Source organism: Mustela nivalis (genome assembly GCF_964662115.1).
Source record: "Mustela nivalis genome assembly, chromosome: 5".
NCBI classification, from domain to species: domain Eukaryota; kingdom Metazoa; phylum Chordata; class Mammalia; order Carnivora; family Mustelidae; genus Mustela; species Mustela nivalis.
Window position 1 is genome coordinate 137837260 of NC_139024.1, and position 17919 is coordinate 137855178.

Here is a 17919-nt window from a genome sequence, read left to right on the forward strand (position 1 = left end):
TGGGTAGAGAATTAAATATAGGATGGCCATCTGCAAAATATTGTGTAACTATTTAAAAGAAGGAGTTATTTTTTTAGTTATTGATCTTAAAGGATCTGGTACAAGAGAAACATATACCATAATTTTGTTAAGATTAAAAACAACAACAACAACTTTGAGCAACAACTTTGGGTGGTTCAGTCAATTAAACATCTGACTCTTGATTTTGGCTCAGGTCATGATCTCAGGGTCCTGAGACTGTGCTCCACATCAGGCTCTGTGCCTGAAGCCTGCTGTAGGTTCTCTCTCCCTGGGGCACCTGGGTGGCTCAGTCAGTTAAGCATCTGCTGTCTGCCTATGGCTGGGGTTATGATCCTGGACCAGAATCATGCCCCATACTGGGCTCCCTGCTCAGTGAGGAGTCTGCTTCTCCCTCTGCCTTTCACCCAGCTCTCGTGCGCTCTCTCTCACTCTCTCAAATAAATAAATAAAATTAAAAAAAAAATTCTCTTACCCCTCTTTGCTGGCACTTGTGTGCATTCTCTCTCTTTCCCTCAAGGAAAGAAAGGAAGGAACCTTGTGAATGGGTTCATGTCAATGTTTTCAGAGCCTCGGGGAAAGTATGGAAGGATACACATCAGTCTAATCACAGGGCAGGGTGGGTTAATTTGTTTTCCTTCTATGTGTTGCTTTGGTAGTTACATAAATACTTCAATGTTTCAACTTGGGAAGAGGAATTTAATATAAATACTGCCTTATAATAAATTTTCATAATATAAATAGCAGCAGAGAGAAGAGGAAGAAGGGAAACTGTCAAGGAAGCTCGAAGGTCAGTTCTGGGAGAACCTGGGGATTTCATGCTGGGGCTTTGTAGACAGTGAGTGAGAGCCAGGGCTGCAGGGGTGTGGCTAGAGGGTCTGAGAGCACAGTCTGTGTGGAGCCGCTGGCTTAATTTATCTAGAGCATCCTCTAAGAAGGCCAGAGTGGGGTGGAGCGCTGAGTAGCCTCCAGCAAGAGGAATTTAAGCTGCTAGACTATGAAGAAAAACTTCCCCAAAGTATTACTGGTCATAATGAGTCTTTCTTCTAGGGGTTATTTTGAAGAATTCAGCAAGACTTATCGGATTGAGCTGGCATAGAGATGGGAGGAAGCAAAATACCGAGCATCAGGTCAGAGGCCAGTAGTGGGAAAACGGTTTACCTACCTTATCTCATCTGAAACAAAAATGCAACCCAACAAGGTAGGTATGATTATCCCCATTTTACAAGGAGGAAATGGGGGTTGAGCAACCCATCCAAGATTGTGCAGCTAGTAAGGGGTCTTTTGGCTCCGTGATCTACATTCTAAAGACCTTGTCCTACCAGGGTGAAAATCTAGATGGGAATATTACCTTCCCCTTCACCCCATGGGGCTCATGTGGGCAGGGCTGGGCAGGGTTTCTCTTTATTCCCAGGTTGGGGTTTGCAGCTGAGGTTCTGGGCCCCAACATCAAGGAAGAGTCCCTGACAGACGATGTTCTTCTTGGGGGAGGAGGGAACGAACTACAACATTACGCATTCCCTGATGCCCCACCTGCAGTGACTTGAGGGCACAGGGCTTGACATGTGGTGAGCCCTGGGTCTTGCTCCAGCCACACAGCTGACATCCTCACAGCCCCGTCCCCACTTTATTTTCATAGTAGAGGCAAGGGAGGAGGGAAGCAACGCTTTGCAGGGGTGAGACAAGTGGACCTTTTCTCTGGTCCCATGGGACCAGACCATAGACTGTTCCAGAGAGTGGACACCTCTAGGACTGGCGGTGTCCAGCCTGGAGCTGCCGGGGTGCAGAGCTTTGTGTGTGCGGGGCTGGGGGTGAGGGGTGGGGCGGGTAGTGGGAGAGGGAAAGAGTGTTTGGAGACCTTCCCAGAAGCAGCTTTGCCAGGATCTGAAGGAGTGTCAGGAAGGGGGCAGGGGGTGGGAGAAAAGGAGGAAGGGGGGAGGGGCAAGGGCTTCATCTGCTCTCAGCCATCCGAAGTCCCCAGGGATGCGCTCAGGTGCGCGGTGAGTGCTGGCGCTCCCGCCTCCACGGACTTCCCTCACGCCTGCCTAGCCCAAATGTTCTGAGGCTCAGTAATGACCATAACCCTACCCTTGAGGCTTCGGCTGGAATGAAAGCATCTCTGGGTTTACAAAAAGAGAATCTGCATGGTGGTCCTTGTGCTCATTCGTTTCTCTGAGAGTCGTGAACGAAAATCAGTCCCAATTTCTTCTCTATCGCCCGCAGCTCTACCATCTCCACCTGGAAATTTCTCCATTATCTCCTTCTGTGTTTAAGGGGACTGCCTTCCCCTCTCCCCTCTGCTGATTCTATATCTGGATGTTTTCCTCATCTTCCTCTGCATCCCCATTTTCCAGGCCCCCCTTCTCTGGCCACCTCTTGGTTCCCTCTACTTCCTCCTCCCAAGGGCTCTGAAGCTGACCTCTCTAGTATTTTCATGAGGATAACCAAATATTACACTCAAGTTAACCTTTGTATCTTGGATCTACTTGGGCAGGGAGTAGAGTGAAGAAAGGTGCTTCTACAATCCCAACAAGTCCTCAGAGGCTCAGGGCCAGTGCTGGTGGGCTGCTTGGAGAGGTGCACGTTGGTATGACCATTTCCTTGATGGACGAAACCCACTAGGATCCCCATCCCCATCTGGGTGAGGGGTGTGCGCACCCTGGTTAATATCTCCCTGAGCTGGGAACAGGGCTTACTGCTTTGCTGCTTAAAAACATCAACTAACATATGGAGATGTCATCATGATTAAACAGCAAATTATAGTCGAAGACGGCGCGATAATAATCTAAACAATCACCCCAACAAGAAGAAATGTTCTCTCACGAGCCTGATGCGGCAGCCTGTGTTCCTGAGACTAGCGCCCCTGCCTTCCTGGGGCTCCCCCCACCCCCAAGCGCACTTGCTGGTAGTACCGGCCTAGGACAGGGCAAATGAGTCCCCAACAGGGCACCGATCTTTCTCGAGGCACTGGTAGGATGGTCTGGGACAGGACGGAGTGGGGGCGCAGAAGGACGTGGCGGTGGAGAGCCCTCCCTCTGGGAAGGCACTTGGAGCCACAGGAGGGCGGCGCTCCTGGAGAAGAACCTTGTTGAGAGAGCAAACGAGCCCGCGTTCCCAATCCTTCCCGCCCGTCGCCTCTGTCCCCTCCCTGAGTGTCGCCTCCTCCCAGATTTCGAAGGAGACAGATTTCCAGGTGGGAAACCCGCGCTGCTAGGGGAGGGGCATCCTCCGTGTGTCTCGGATGTCTCCCTTCCCCCAAGCCTGGGGAGAGCAATACGTGTATTTTCCTTTGGCCAGCCAGGGGCCCAGCTGCGTGCACCGGTTCGCCCCCAGCCCTCCTTGGGAAAGATGCCGGCAGGAGGCGGCGAGCTCTCCAGGCAAAAAAAAAAAAAAAAAAAAAAAAAAAAGAGAGAGAGAGAGAGAGAGAGAGAAATGATAGAAGACCCTCCCTCTTTTCCCTGTTCTCCTCCCCCTCATTAAATAGATTCGTGTTTAAAACAGGCTCAGAATTTTAATTTGAATTCCAGGGATTGCGCTTGGGTTAGAATCATCCTACCTCTACTTGGACCGAAAATAACCCCTGAAACGAAATGATCAAAACCAAACGCTATTTTGCCAAACAACCACCGTTCCCTGTGGGTGACCATTCCGCGCAGGCAGGCAGGATCTCCTTTGCTTTTGGCTGAGAATAGGGGCTCGGCGGAGGAGGGGCTGGGTAGAAGGTGGCGGGTGAAAGTATTCCCAGGAGTGGCCCGGCGCGGCGCGTGCGTGAACCGGCCGCGGTAATATATGCTGCCATTAAGAATCCGGGCAGGTTCTAGCGCTCGGGGCGCAGGGACGCATGTGTTGCTGGAATTCAATCCGTGGGGGGAATGCAGATTGGGCTGCGACCTACTGGGTTTGATTTATGAACTGTTAACTCTAGCGATTGTTTACACATTACATTTCAGAGCCGCCGCGCACCCTCCCGGCGGCGGCCGGCGCGCTCCGGGGCGCGGGAACCCGCCGCAGCCTCCAGGGCCTCGCCCCACCAGACCTCTATCCCCACCCCGCGGGACCCCGCCCTCCCCCCTGCAGCTCCCTCTCCCGCCCCCCCCCCCACCTTCTCCTAGAAATCAGATTTCGATTTCCTTGAACCCAGAGACAGACGCCCAGTTTTCCCTCCCCCAGCCTGCTCCAGTTCCGGCGGCCTTGGACCTCGGTCTCCTCGGCCCGTGATTACTCTCGAATGTTTACCTCTCCGTAAGGCCATGCGGGGCCTATAAATAGGAGAGGTGGAAGCTGCTCGACTGCCAGATCAATAGGGCCCCGTCTCCTCGCCATTTCAGCTGAGCTGTCTTATTAATTATGAAAGGATTCACCTGATCCCTGCCAGGGACCACAGCCTCTCCTCGGCCCCTCTGCTAGAGCCCTTAATGGCGGTTCGTTCGCAAGCTGCCTCTGGCCACCGCAGAGGAAGAGGCGAATCGTGGTTAGGACTCGGCCTACACGGATCGTGGTTAGGGCTCCGACGCGCCTGTGGCGGGGGCCCGCTGGCTGGGCACTGGCCTTGGGTCTGCGTGTGTTTTCTCGCGCAAGCCCAACCTGCCCGAATCCTCACCTACAAAAGATCTCTGCTTTTTATTTATTGAAAATACAACGTCCTCTTTCTCTTCAAGTAAACACGATTTCAGAAAACTGGCAAAGTGACCTAGTTAAAGAGGGTCTGCTTGAAGATGACAGGTTATCTACTGGCTGGCGAACAGGTGCTTGTGTACTCCAGCGTCCCGTGTCCCTATGGAAACCCCAGGCACTGGATCAAGAAAGCAGGCTTGGGGCAGGAAACAAATGACACCCCCATTTCAAACAATAACTTTTATTTTATACTTCTCTATACTTTGTAGCAAATCTTTTTTTGCTGAATTTAATTTATAATAAACTTTTTAAATTACATCTCTCTCTTTTTTTAAAATCAAGGCTCTTTTATGTCAAAATCTTTTTTTAACTATATTTTAGATTAACATTTAACACCCCCCCTTGTGATCTATACCGTTGGATATTCAGGTATTACTGTATGTGTAACAGCTAAAACAAGAGGGAAAATAAAGGCAGTGGACTTGGAAAGATGCATCGACAACAGCAGGTAAAGCTTAACCTCTCAGTGACTTTAGCAGCGATTCTTCTGGAAGCCTTTACCTAGACACCCGAGATTTCCTCAATCCCTTCCCTTTCTCCCTCCTATCCTTACACCACAAAGCCAACAATCTGTCCTTTCACTTTCCTCGAGGAGAAATGTGCAGTGGAAATGATCAAAACAAGATACTGTGGAAGAAAGACGTGAGCGTGAATTATTCACCATATGCTTTCCTCGTGGACATCTCTCTTGAATTCATTCCCCTGGCCTTCTCCTCTCCTCTCTTTCCTATTAGGAGGAGCCCATCATTTGTCATGTGTTAACATGATTAATATAGTAGGTGGCCCAGGGCCGTTCCTGAGATTCTTGTGCCAAAAAATAAAAATTAAAAATTAAAAAAAAAAAAAATGGGGTGGGTTTTCCGTTTTCTTATTTTTGTGTGAAGACGGACTAAAGCTGAGGTCCGATTTTGGCTGTGCTTGCTTGCTCACTGATTGGTAACATTTGGCAAATAAAACACAAGGAATCAAACGAAATCAAAAGGAGAATCAGGATTTCCCACAATCCTATATGAGTGTTTTCAGCATCACAGAGAATCACAACGTCCCCAAAGAACGAATGGATCTTCCTCTCGATTTCCGGGAGCATGGAGTGAATGTGGGTGGGCGCGCGGGGGGGGCCGGCCCCGCGCTCAGAAGGAAAGCCAAGTCGCTAAAGCTGCCGAGAGAGACATCAGGAGCACGGGGAGCGTCGGGAGCAGGGACCCCGCCGCCCCGTTGCCGCTGCCGCAGAGTTCGAATAAGCTGCCTTGGATGTTGAGGTTTTTGGATTCTTTTCTCAGTTTATCCCACATATCTTTCGCCCCTTCCTGGCAATCCGTAAGGGCTGTGACCGTGCAGCTGTGGAAATCCTCCCAGTATCTGGCGAGGAACAGAACAAAACGGGAGAAGCAGGTTGACTTTGGGCGCCGGGAGGACCCGGTCCTGCACCCCTGCGCCTCCTCCCCACCCCCACCGCCTCCACCCCGCGGTCTCCGCAAACCTCTGCGGGAGACACCCGCCACCTCCTCCCCAGAAGCCCGGCGCCCGGGTCGAGCTAGGTTTGCTTTCGCCAGACCTCGGCCCACCCTGGAAGCCGACGTCTGAGGGCAGAGGCCGCCCCCGGCGGCGTCTGGTTTCTCTTTCCCGCTCCCGGGCGGGCACCCGGCAGCCGGGAGCCGGGCCGCACCCGCAGCGCCGCGCTGGCACCTCGGCCTGCGCAGACAGATTGCTCGTCCTCCTCGGGGAAAGCTAGGAAAACAGTGCTAAGCCTTGCAAGCTGCCGCCCATTAATGCCTCTTAGCTTGCAAGATGGGTTACTTGCTCAGAGCAAGGCCCTCCCCTCTTGGCTTCTCACTTTCTCCTCCCCCTCGTCCCTTCTGTGTCCCACCCCCCCTCCTCGCTGCGGTACTCCCTCGCCTTCGCCCGCACTCTCCCTCCTCCCTTCCTTTTGTTTCCCGTTCTCCGATTTTCCCATCCCTTCTTCTTCCCTTCTTTGTCTTCCTCCTTTTCCCTCCCCTCGGTTTTCCTCTGTTGAATTCCTCACTTCCTCTTCCTCCTCCTCCCCCTTCCTCTTCGGCCCTCCGTGACCCCTGGCCTCGCTCTCCACAGTCCCCGAGCTCAGATTTGGTCCGGAGACTCCTGCCTGCCTCTCCCCTCCCCGAGTCGGTGAGTGTCGGTGCCCTGGGGCCAGCCTGAAGCCACCTTCTGTTTTTGCAAATCCCAGTGCTCCCGGGCCTGCACGCTGGGTCCCTCCTCTTCTCCCCCTCCGGAGTCCTTCTTGGGCTTGGGCCCCAGAAAGCCTCCTCCCCACGGCCTTCCGGGTATGGTGTGCAGCCCCCCAGGACGGGACTCGGTGCCGCCGCGGTACCCTCCGCCAGCCTTCCAGGGAGCCCCTCTCCTCCTCTCTCCCTCTCTCCTCGCCTCTTCCCGAGGCCCCGAGCCTTCTTCCCCAGGCACCTCCTCCCCCTTGGGCTCAGCTGCTAGCCCCGCCCCCACAACCTTCAACCAACCTGTCCTTTTTCATTATTGTCCCCCTTTCTTCCGAAAACCCAAAATAGATCCCGAGACTAAATATAATTCCAACCCGTGATCGATTCCTGGGGCGCTGTCTCCTTTCGGTGCTGGGTCGATCCGTGCGTCTCGGTAACTCCGAGCTGGGCTGGCTCCCACTTCACCCGGGCCTGTAGCGCCAGGTCACTAGCGATCGCCTTCCATGCAATTTGGTTGTATTTTCTCCTATCCCTCCCTTCTGCTCGCTAGCCTGGACTGTAAGTGCGTTGAAGGCAAGCACCATGTTTGATTTATTCTTGTTTGCACGCCCACCCCATCCTCTGGCTAATTGCAAAGATATAAATGCTTGTTTAATTGCCTTGAGCTCTGGCTATTTTCTAACGACCTTTGTGAGTCTCTAATTTATGAGGACGGGGGAGCCTGGAGCATAGGGCTTCCAGGTTCCTCACTTCATAATAAACAGCAAGATTTAGAGAAACCAAGAGGCGGAGGGAAAGCGCTCTTGCTGTCATTGCACCTCCCAAAGGATGTCTAAAGCTCCTCTTTCTTTATGCATGCCCAGATGGGGACAGGACCCTCCTGGAAGAGGAGTATGGTGATAAAGGACAGATATCCACAAGGTACTGAGAGGCGGTGGGTTTCAGCAGAGTGTTGAGCAACCAGAGTCATTAATGAAGTGGAAGCCCAGACCCAGCAATGGCCTCCAGCCTCTGGAAGATGGGGTGGGCAGGGGGTTGGAGGAGGATACTTCTATCCTCCAGGACCAAGTCCTGCAAAAAAATTAAAATAACTTGCAATAACTGAATTCTAGCAAATAGTAGAAGATTTGGGAGCTGATCTATATCTAACCTTTTGTCAGTCTTCATAAAGCTACATTCTTACCTTTCACCAGACATTTGGAATTAAAGTAGGTGGGTATGCAACCCAGATCAGGCTTTTGTCCCTTTTCTGATAGGAAGGTACCAGCTACCTAGGTGCTGCTGCTTTTGGTGGATATCAGGGTACTTAGGAAAATGTGTAGCATTTTATTAAATGTGACCCCCATTTAATTACTCATTGTTTAAACAAATAAATGGTCCCTCCCTAGGAATTAGAGAAAAAAGGACTTCACTGTATACAAAGGATGGTGCAGAAAATGGTTTCATCAACCTGTGGGAGCCAAGGAATACCTCTTGCCTTGGGCTTTTTGGTAAAGACAAGAATTGGGTGAGGGGTGGGAGTTACAGCTTTTTTTTTTTTTTTTGAAAAATAAAATAAAGTAAAATAAAATAAGTGTGTGTATGTGTGTATTATAGAGGACAGAGGTACTGCTAAGGTCTGCAGTAGCTAAAATGTTGCTGGTCTACCATAGTAGGGCTCTCTGCTAGTTACCTTTTTTCCTAGTGGGAGCAGTGCTTTTCAGCCAAGCTCTGGGAAAATCCACTGTACCTGGCCAGGTACCTAGTCCTTACCTGCCTGTGGCCTGGGGATACCAAGCAAATGCAGAGAGGAAGATGGGGGGAACAAGAGGGGGCTAGCCCAGACCTCTATTAATCTGCCACAGACTCAGAAGAGATGGTCAATGGAGGCCCATGACATACTTTTCTTGGCCAAAATCATTGACACTAAACAAAATATTCACCCAGCCTCTCTCTGAGAAAGAGGGACCCGCGCTCCCTAGCCTGCCCCCAAGTGTTCTTCGTTTGTAGCAGAACGGGTTTTATCAGGGGAAATGGACAAAATAAACGATTGACATTGACCTTTCCTTTATGCAAACCTGAGGTATTTCCTAAAATGCTCTGCAAACCAAAACCAACTCTTCTTCGGAGAGTACTTGGCAGTCCACTCATTCACGCACGCAGGGGGGAAAAAAATGACGAAGACTGCCTCAAAGTAGAGCGGGGAACCGCCAGCAGTTTTCTGCCCTCGCTCTGGGTTCCAGCGCGCCTAGTGCCGGCGCCTCTGTGCCTGCGGGTGAGGATGCGCTGGGCTGGGCCCCGCTCCCGCGTGGGAGCGTCCTCCCCTGCCCATCTCAGACCACAGGACCCCTTTGGGCAATCAGACCCAGACCCTGGCCGAGGCCTGAGGTCGAGAGCCCACAGCCCAGCACTCTCTGATTCGCGTTGGCGGGGAATTCAGAGCGCAGGCCCTCAGCCAAGCCCGCACGGACCTCAGCAGCGCCCCCCGGAACAGAAACCCAGCAGGCCAAAGTGGACACTTACGTGCACACGGTCTTGATGTTCGTCTTGTCGTCCAGGCCCTGCGGGTAGTTGGCCATGCTGTCGCCCAGCTTGAGCAAACAGTCCGAAAAGCCCTTAAAGACCGCATCGCACTTGCCCGCTGCTCTCACGGCCTGCACCAGGTACGCTGCGGGGAGGAGGGGACACTGGTCAGCAGCGTCGCGACCCCGCCCGGCAGCCCCCGAGGCCCGCCAGCCCCCGACTCGTGGCCCAGCCTCGCGGGACGCCAGTGTTAAAGGTAAATGAAAGATGTAGCCCAAGAGTGACTGACCCGCCCCAACTACAGACTTGTGCGGACCGTCTGCGCGCGAGCGGGTGCGGGAGGGGGAGGCGAGTCCATTCCTTTCCTGCAGCTCCCTCCCGCATCTCGCTCTGCATCTTTTTCTGTTTCCATCGCCCCCTCTTCTCACCTCCCCCGTCTCTTTTATTTCTCTCTTTCTCCTCACTCCCTCCTTCGTTTCCCAACACTTCCCCAGCAAGTCCGTCCTGGCTCTCGAAGTGCAATCTTGCATTTCTGAGGTGACAGAGGGGGTAAGGGCAGCAGAGTGCGGGGGTGACGAAGGGGTGAGGAGGCGGGATCGCGTGGGGGCCACGGAGCTGAACCTCTGGCCACGTCTTGCGAAAAAGCCTCGGGCGGGCTCCCCGTGCTTGGTGGGTGCTCAGCAAACACTGCTGAATGACTAAATTAATAAAGTCTCTGGAAGCCAGCAGCAGCCATCGAAATGGGTTGTTTATTATAAATCGGACTGCCTACCGTGGGGTATGTGTTCCGAGTGAGGTCGTCGCACTCACCCTCCCCACCCCACTGGAGAAAGAGCAGCCTTGGCGTCCAGCGACTGGGCTGGGGTGACGAGTGGTCGGGGCGCTCGGGGCCGGGCAGAGTGCCTGTGTTGGCACAGGTACCCCGGGCTGCCTCCCGGGGGCCAGATCCGTGAAACTCTGTCCGCGGCTCAGCTCCCCACACACCCCGAAAAACCGGCCACCAATCCGCCTGCAGCGGGTGGGACCTTTTCTCTCCAGGCCCCAACCCTGAAGGCCCAGGTTGGCAGTCGACCCCGGGCTCCCGGCGTCTAGCTGCGGGTCCATTCCAGCGGGTGAGGCGGGGCGGGGGGCGGGATGGCGGCCCGGACCAAGAGAAGAAGGGAAAGGGAGGAGGGAGGTAACCCGAGCGGCTCCGAAGTCCTCTCTCCTGGCCTCGGGGCGGTCAAACCCCACGGCGCCAGACTGCGGCTGCCAAGGCCGTTTCTCTCCACCCCTAGGCCAACGAAACAGGCTAAACGTTCCTAGGTGCTCGGCCAGAAGCACGTAGAGGGGCCAGGAGGGGAGCAAGAACCGTTGTTCCACGCGGTTGGGGCTAGGGGAGCAGAGGGCAAGGCCGATCTTCTCAGAATCAAAATCGGCCTCCAGTACCCACGACCCAGAGCGCAGGCTCCTTCCTGGGGAGGATTCTTGCCTCCGGGGCTTGTGTGTGAATGTCTCCGAAGAGGACCATACACCTCACTGCCCCCGCTACCCCCAGCCGCTGGTCCCCGAGAGTCGGGCCGGACGCAAACAAGAGGGAAGGTGACCGAACCTGCAGGCTCCGAGAGCTCCCCGTTTGCAAATTGCGGCAGGAAGAGCGAGGCGGGCCTTGCGCTTTCTAATCCGGAACGGGAAGCGCTGGGGAAGGGACTGAGGTTAACTTCGACCTCGGCTCGGGCAGATACGTAAACCTTCATGAATCTCCCTCCCCCACCGCCGAGAAATAATAAAAACCCTTGCGACTGCAATATCAAATAGAACGCTGAGATAGAATAAACGAATCTTCGTTCTACTAGAATCGGTCACAGTGAAACGAGCCCTACACACCCTCCGCTACAACATGCCACAAATGCAGCTTTGCAGCGCCGGAACGGAGTAAAATACAGTCCCTCTTCCCCTCCCCCACCCAGTTCCCCGTCTCTCCTTACCCTTTACCTCCACCCCCAAAACTCAGTGGCAAAAAAGTAGTCCCTAAGATGCACTGCCAATATTTTAACGGGGGAACTGGGGCTCGCCGGGGGCAGGAAGCGCTCCCGTCACGTTATCTTTGCGGGAGCTGCTGGAGAAGACCCTCCACACCGCGCATGTGTGAGTGTGTGCGTGTGTAAAATAAGGAGTCGTGAAAATTTCTGTGTTTTTTTTTTTTTTTCAACTATAACTGCTTCGTCTCTAGTTCGCTGTGGGAGGACCGGAGCTTGCGCGCGGGACGTGTTTTGAAGCTCATGCTGCCAAACAGGTCACAGCCCGTGCGACCCTCGCTGTCTTTCCTGAACCGGGCTTCAGCGAGGCTCGGACGGGCGACCTGGGCTCCCTCCCTCTCCTCTCCGGTGTCCGCGTCTTGTGCCTTTTCCATCTGTTCATTCATTCGTTCCACCTCTCATTCATTTCAAACTTCCTCCCGCGTGTCTTCATTTGCGTTCACCATCCTCTCCATCTCCTCGTCCCTTCCCAACCCCCACTTTAGTTGCCAAATGTCAATGATTTGGGACAGCTCCCAGCCATGAATTAAAGATTGAGGCTCTGGTGCGGGAAAGGGCAGACATTCGGGAACAAACATGCTCAATTTCAATTCCACAGCCAACAAATGGTCATTTTCCGGTCGAGGTTAATGTGTTCCAAGCGTATCCCGCATGCACAATCTTTCTCTCTCTCTTTTTAAAAACCCCTCCAAAGTAAGGTTATTTCCCTCCAGGAAAACAGCCCCGAACCTGCTCCGTTTAAAACCCTATTTCAAAAATAACTCCTATATCTTGCTCTCTAAAAATTTGCAGGCTAATTGCAAAATGCCACATTCACTTACTTCCCACACTTAAGGGTTTTTCTGCAATTATAATTTTTAAATTTTATTGAATCTCTTTGCACTAATGTCAAAGATTCAGAAGAATCAGATTCAAAAAATCAAGTCAATTCTTAGAATTAAAGGAAAATGCCAACATCCTGCACACCGTCTAAAATTCCTGTAATGTTCATGCAAAAAAAAAAAAATAAAAACAAAACCACATACACAAAATCATGTCAAATGCATTTAAAAACACAACACTGCAAAGAATCCATTTTAATGTGTAGATAACTCCAAACCCCGTTTCCTCCACATTTCTCATGGAGAAAAAATATTTTCTGCTGCCCCATTCCCTAAAGGATCCTCCAATCCAAATACTGCAAGGGTTTGTCTGTAAAGAATGCTATGATATGAAATGATATGAGGCAACAATTCCCTCGGTCCCCAGAAAACCCGTTTGAAGAGTTTCTATTTTTTCTCTTGTCCATTCTATTAATAATCTACTTCACTTTCACTTTTAGGTCAGGTTAATTAATGCTCCAACCTGCATTGAAGAAGTGGGGTTTCTAGTGCTGCCTTCCATCACGTCTTCCTCAGTCTGGATGGAAAAACGTGAACTTTTAAAAGCCCCCAAACAGTGTAACTAGGACTCAACATTCCTTAACATAAAATGGGGACTAAGTAAATCTGACATAATTAACCCCAAGCAAACAAAAATAACAAACCAAACCCCCAACGTGACATACAGCATACACTTCTTAACCCTTTCCTATATATAAAATTCGGATACCTATAAGGAAATAAACAGGCAAATATTCATAGAAAATGATATCCACGTATAATTGGCTGAATTCAACCTCCTCAATAATAAGCATATTAAAATATGTACTCTGGGGTTCCCTATCATTCTCAATTTGCCACCCCCCCCCCCCAGCCGGGTCTGCGGTGCCCGGTGCAAACGCTGCAGCTAGGATATGGGGGGTAGGGGGGCGGGAGAATGACAAAGTTCTAAATGCAGCAGTCTGAGCCCCGAAATATCTTTGCTTTCTGCATATAAACTTTCCATTCTAGCTGCCTAGCCATCTTGTTCCTGCATTCACCTTTCGACCCTTCAAAATATTACCTTGCCGTATCGCAGGGGCCAATGCATTGCTCCAGAACCCAGGAAACCTGGTCTAACCCGAGAAAAGGAAGCAAAAATGGATGTGCGCTTTGGGGGGAAAAAGGGGGGGAGAAGCCCCCTCCCGAAAACGGCCAGCTGCATACATTTCCTGGCAAAGGTTTGGAGTCTCTCTCTCTCTCTTTTTTTTAAGAAAAACCAACTCGGGACGCGCGAGTCCCTAGGAGCCAATGCCCCCACCCTTGGGGGTTTGCCGGCTTCTCCGCACCCCGAGGCAGCCCCGGGCCAGTCGGTCCCCCTGGGCGCCTCGGACCGGGCCGGCTACCGCCTGCCACAATTCGCAAGCCCGGCCGGGCGGCCACTTACCTATTTGCACCGCGAGGATCAGTGAAATATATCTGCCGTTCAACTTAAGTCCCATCCTACGTTTAGTCAAACCATTTGCGACCGCAGACCTTTAAATAGTTAGTTTAGAGAACGCGGGGGAAAGCTGAAAAATAGGCATTGCCAACAAGTTCCAAGAGCGACGGAGACTTTATGCACGGGGAAGGCAGAGGGAGGAGAGAAAGAGAGGGAGCGAGGAAGAGAGAGAGAGAAAGAGAGAGAGAGAGGCTGAGAGAGAGAGAGAGAGGGGGGAAGAGCTGGGAATGGTTCACTCCATTAGGAGGGGGCGGAGGAAGTACAGCCTCACGCCCACGAGCAGGCCTGACGTGGGGGATGACACGGAATGATTTTTTTTTTTTTTTAAATAAAGACACCTTGGTGGAGAATCGCCATTTATAGTCATCAGAAGCTGGAATTAATCAGATATCTCCAATTAATGTGTGATCCAAACGAATTCTCGCCTCCCGGGGGTGACCACTTCCCCGTCCCCGCGGCCACCCCCGCCTCCTCGCTGTTCCCGGGGCCCCCAAACCCCGCCTCCTCCCTGCGCGGAACAGGGGCTCCCTCTCCCCTCCCCGCCTGCAGCCGGGGAGTCCTGGCGCGCCCACTCGGTTATTTCAACTTGCTCCCCCCTCTACCATCAGCTCAAAAGAGAATCCAGCCCCCCTATCCCTACGTTGCAGTGGGGTTTAAACCAGTGCGAACCCGAGAGGGAAGACAGTTAAAGCAGTTCTATCAATTCGACATCCCCCCTCAGCCCCCCTGCCTCCTGCACTTGCCTACCCTCTTTCTCTCCAACCCAGTAGCTGAGCTCTGGGCTTAGCCTAGAGCGCGTGAGCACACACTCACGCACACACTCGCGCACGCCCGCAAGCAGAGCGCCCCCGTGCCCGCCTGCTCACACTGCACGGGAGCGCGCGCACACGCGGGGCACACGCCCAGGCCCCGGGGGTTTGGTCCGCACCCGTGGGGTCCCTGAAATATACACAGTTTGCCCTCTGCGAATTTCACCACTTGGGACGCCCCAGCCGGCAAGAGGCCGACTCACGAGACAGCGACAACTGTTTTGGGGGACAGGAGAGCACGGAGAAACGAGCCTCTGCAAAGATGATTTTCGGATACTAGAGATTTACTAACTCTCAGAGCTTTAGGAAATTTCCTAGGCCATTGATAGAACGCGGGGCTCTTTCTGATCCCGATGCGCCTCTTGGGGTTATTTGTTGAGGATACACACACACGTACACACACGCACACACGCACATCACGTACGCACACGCACGCCCGCCTTCACATACACCTGCACTGTCTTTTGATGCTCAGGCGCAGACCCCGTGTAGACGCAGCCTGCTCTGCAACGGAGTGCTTCTGCAGCTGCGTGTGTGCTCGGTGCCAGGTGCGAACCACCACTTGAGTTAAGAATGAAAAACAAACAGGGCTATTTCCTTTCTAAAGGCCGTTAGGCTTTGGTTTCTTTCCCTTCTGCAAGAAAAGATGACTAAATCCTAGTTTTTTAAATCGAAAGCTAAAGGCAGCATCAGCCAAATTTAAGTCCCCGAAGAGAGAAAACAAAAACCAAAAGACAGAAAACAAACAAACAAACAAAACAAAAAAACAAAAAAACAAAAAAAAAAAAAAAGAAAAGAAAAAAAAAGACGCCCCCCCCCCCAAATCTTTCAAAAGATTTCACGGGAACTTATCGAAATATTAAATAGTCAGTAGAAACGCAAACGGATTAAAGAGCTATCGAATCGGATTTACTTCTTCAGGCATCAGTGCCATCTGCGCTCCCATCTCAGGGTCCCCACACTCTCTCAGACATTTGCAGATTCAAAGTCAGAGAAAGGGGCAAAAGAAGAGGGGTGCTGTGGAGAGTGAGGGTCTGAAGGGGAGTGCGGGGTTCTGACTGCAGCACTTTGTGACGTGGAGCCTCTGCACAGGGCGGCCGCTTCCCCGCGTCCCGCGGGAGTCGCAGACTCGGAGGTGGGGGTATTGGCCCCGGCTCCGGGGGCGGAGCCATGTAGCTCCACCTCTGGTGACATCACCAGGCCGGCGGGTTGGGTGGCTGGGGGCCCGCCTTTCTAGCGTCCAGGGGCTCTGTGGCAGCCCCGGTGTTTCCTTTCCCGGTGCTCAGAGTCTCCTGGAACGTCCGAAGGCGTAGGCGGGCAGGGGGCGGGGCGGGGGCCGGTGGCGAGAGGGGGGTGTCCCTCGGACCCGCCCCCGGCGCTCTCCAATGACAAGGAGGGAGGTTGGTCAGAGGGGCGGGGTCTCCAGGGAGGGGCAGCAGGCCCCACCCACAGCTCCGCCCCGCCCCTCGGAGTCCCGCGCGTTCCGCCCGCCCAGCGTTCTGCTCTCCCGCCTGCGGTTAGCAGCAGCATCCTTGCCTCTCTCGAGACTTTTGCGGAAACCCAGCTGGGGGCGCTTTAATTTTTTGCCCCTCACCTCCGTGCTTTCCTCCTGCTCACCCACAAACCGCGGATCTTCCAAAACCTCGATTTCAGAGGATGCCCTGGGATTTTCCCCCTCTCCGGGTCCCATCCCCTGTCATCCTGAACTTGGGGCGTTGGAGGTGTGGGAGGAGGCTGCGCTAAAGTACTAAATAAAGCAGAGTGAAGCGGGGTGCTGGCCGGCTGCAGCCAGCCGACCCGCGCGCCTGCGCACAGCCGCCCGCCTTGGGGCTCCCGGGTCAGTCGTCGGTGGGCGCCACCCCGGAACCCCAGCTGGCCTTTCCCTCTTCACTTTCCTCGCCTGGCGTCCCAGCCTCCGTCGCTGGCGTGGGTCGCTTTGAAAGTGGAGAAGTCAGAGAGCAGAGTTAGTACTGCACGTAAGGTTGAAAGCAGATGCTAACGGTGGTTTTTTTGTTGTTGTTGTTTTGTTTTGCTTTTAAAATCCTTTTAAAATTACCGGTCGTTCCATGCGAGGTTGGTTCTTTCTAGTTCCTTAATTAACGACTAATGAATTCCATGGTTGCCCACTCACGCTATTTGGAAACGTTGGGGGCGATATCTATGGTTGAAAGTGGCACTGGACAACATTTCCTCCTTTTTTTTTCTCCTTTAATTCGAAAAGCCCACTGCACATATTTGAGGGATTTGAGAGGAGAGAGCGGTGAGCGAGAGCGGGGAAGTCCAGATCCTCGGCCTTGCGTTGTCAGTATTGGCATGACCAGGATTGGTACCCACGCTTCTCTGGTGTCCGTTTCCTGATTTGGAAAAACAAAACAAAACAAAACAAAAACAAAAACAAAGAACGGAGATGGGACTATGATGTGATTTCCAAGACTGTTTTCACCTTTGACATTTTGTGAACCGGAGGTTTTCTAGAATACAGTCGATGGGTTTGGGAGTGGGCATGTGAGACCCGGAGAATAAAGTCCCTTCAAGAGTGCTTGCTGTAGGCCAACTTATTGCAAAGGGCATATTTCCTTTGGATAAACAATTTCGCTTAAAGCTAAAGAAACAAATACCGTTAAGGATAGAGGAAAAAAGTGCTTGGTGCTGTCCGGGTCTGCATATCAAGTTGAGCCAAAGGTATCCCTGAAAGTAGGTCTGCATAATTAAGGCATAAATATGCAAAACTTTTTATCCTTAAAACTGCCAGAAAGAGACCATGTCTAAATTTAAGCCTGTTTGGCATCAACTTCTTCCCTCAGTTCAGGTTTGCTGCAGCCCTAGTCAGCAAGTGGGCATGCATATGGTAAACACACACACACACACACACACACACGCACACACACGGGGGCACCTAGTATGGGCCAGACCCTGTGCTTTATGTTCTGGCATTGGCAACAGGGCAAAGCATTGAGCCAGTCCATTCCCCAACTCTCTCCACCAGTCCATCATAAGTGGATTTTCCAGAAGCTACATTTCAAAAAACACTGCTTAGAAATTATCTGCAGGAGCAGTTGTCAGGGCCACTTTGTCTTTTTGGTAAAATAAATAAATAAATTTGAAAAAATCCACTGCTATATTAAAATGGATTGATCTAGCAATATATCTCTCTCATAAGCTCAGTCTGTCATTTTTTTTTATACCTTTGTTAAAAAGAAAACTGGAGACCCAAGGTGGAGTCACTAACCCCCAGGACGACAAACCAAGACTTAATTGCAATTTCAGCCTCTCTAGGAGTGGAATTTTAAGCAAATCAATCTGGAATTTTCTGGTCAGTATCAATTAGGAAACCTGTCGCTGGGGCCTTCTCCATCCTTTCTGCACTAC

The 17919-nt window shown here is 52.3% G+C and overlaps 1 protein-coding gene and 2 long non-coding RNA genes across 5 annotated transcripts in view; 2 read left to right on the top strand and 1 right to left on the bottom strand.

Moving 5' to 3' along the window:
- The first annotated feature begins 2942 nt into the window (after positions 1–2942).
- On the top strand, positions 2943–3516 carry LOC309865052. The gene is made up of 2 exons (XR_014311924.1): positions 2943–3211; positions 3316–3516. It is a non-coding gene; the product is annotated as an uncharacterized lncRNA (long non-coding RNA).
- A 1341-nt stretch (positions 3517–4857) lies between these two features.
- On the bottom strand, positions 4858–13981 carry NRN1 (neuritin 1). 2 transcript variants are annotated; one of them, XM_082731180.1, is made up of 3 exons: positions 13688–13981; positions 9384–9528; positions 4858–6051 (listed from the first exon to the last, which is right to left on the bottom strand). In XM_082731180.1, exons 1-3 carry the CDS (start codon positions 13740–13742, stop codon positions 5823–5825), a joined length of 429 nt encoding a protein of 142 aa, XP_082587306.1. In that variant the 5' UTR covers positions 13743–13981; the 3' UTR covers positions 4858–5822. The 2 variants fall into 2 exon arrangements, with proteins under 2 accessions (XP_082587306.1, XP_082587305.1); XM_082731179.1 differs by lacking the exon at positions 13688–13981 and adding an exon at positions 10975–11134.
- A 2418-nt stretch (positions 13982–16399) lies between these two features.
- The window catches only part of LOC309865053, a 32376-nt gene continuing 30856 nt past the window's right edge, over positions 16400–17919 (top strand). Inside the window, exon 1 of one of the 2 annotated variants that reach the window (XR_014311925.1) lies at positions 16400–16526. This is a non-coding gene — a long non-coding RNA (uncharacterized lncRNA). Of the gene's footprint in view, positions 16527–17754; positions 17864–17919 lie in introns of those variants that run through there. The other variant, XR_014311926.1, reaches the window with a different exon arrangement.

Coding starts and splice junctions, on each gene's coding strand:
- NRN1 (XM_082731179.1), bottom strand. CDS start 11,119: ATGAAGGTTTACGTATCTGCCCGAGCCGAGGTCGAAGTTAACCTCAGT. Junction 9,529..10,974: donor GGAGCTCTCGGAGCCTGCAG/GTTCGGTCACCT, acceptor TCCTCCCCGCAG/CGTACCTGGTGCAGGCCGTG. Junction 6,052..9,383: donor AACATCAAGACCGTGTGCAC/GTAAGTGTCCAC, acceptor GTTCCTCGCCAG/ATACTGGGAGGATTTCCACA.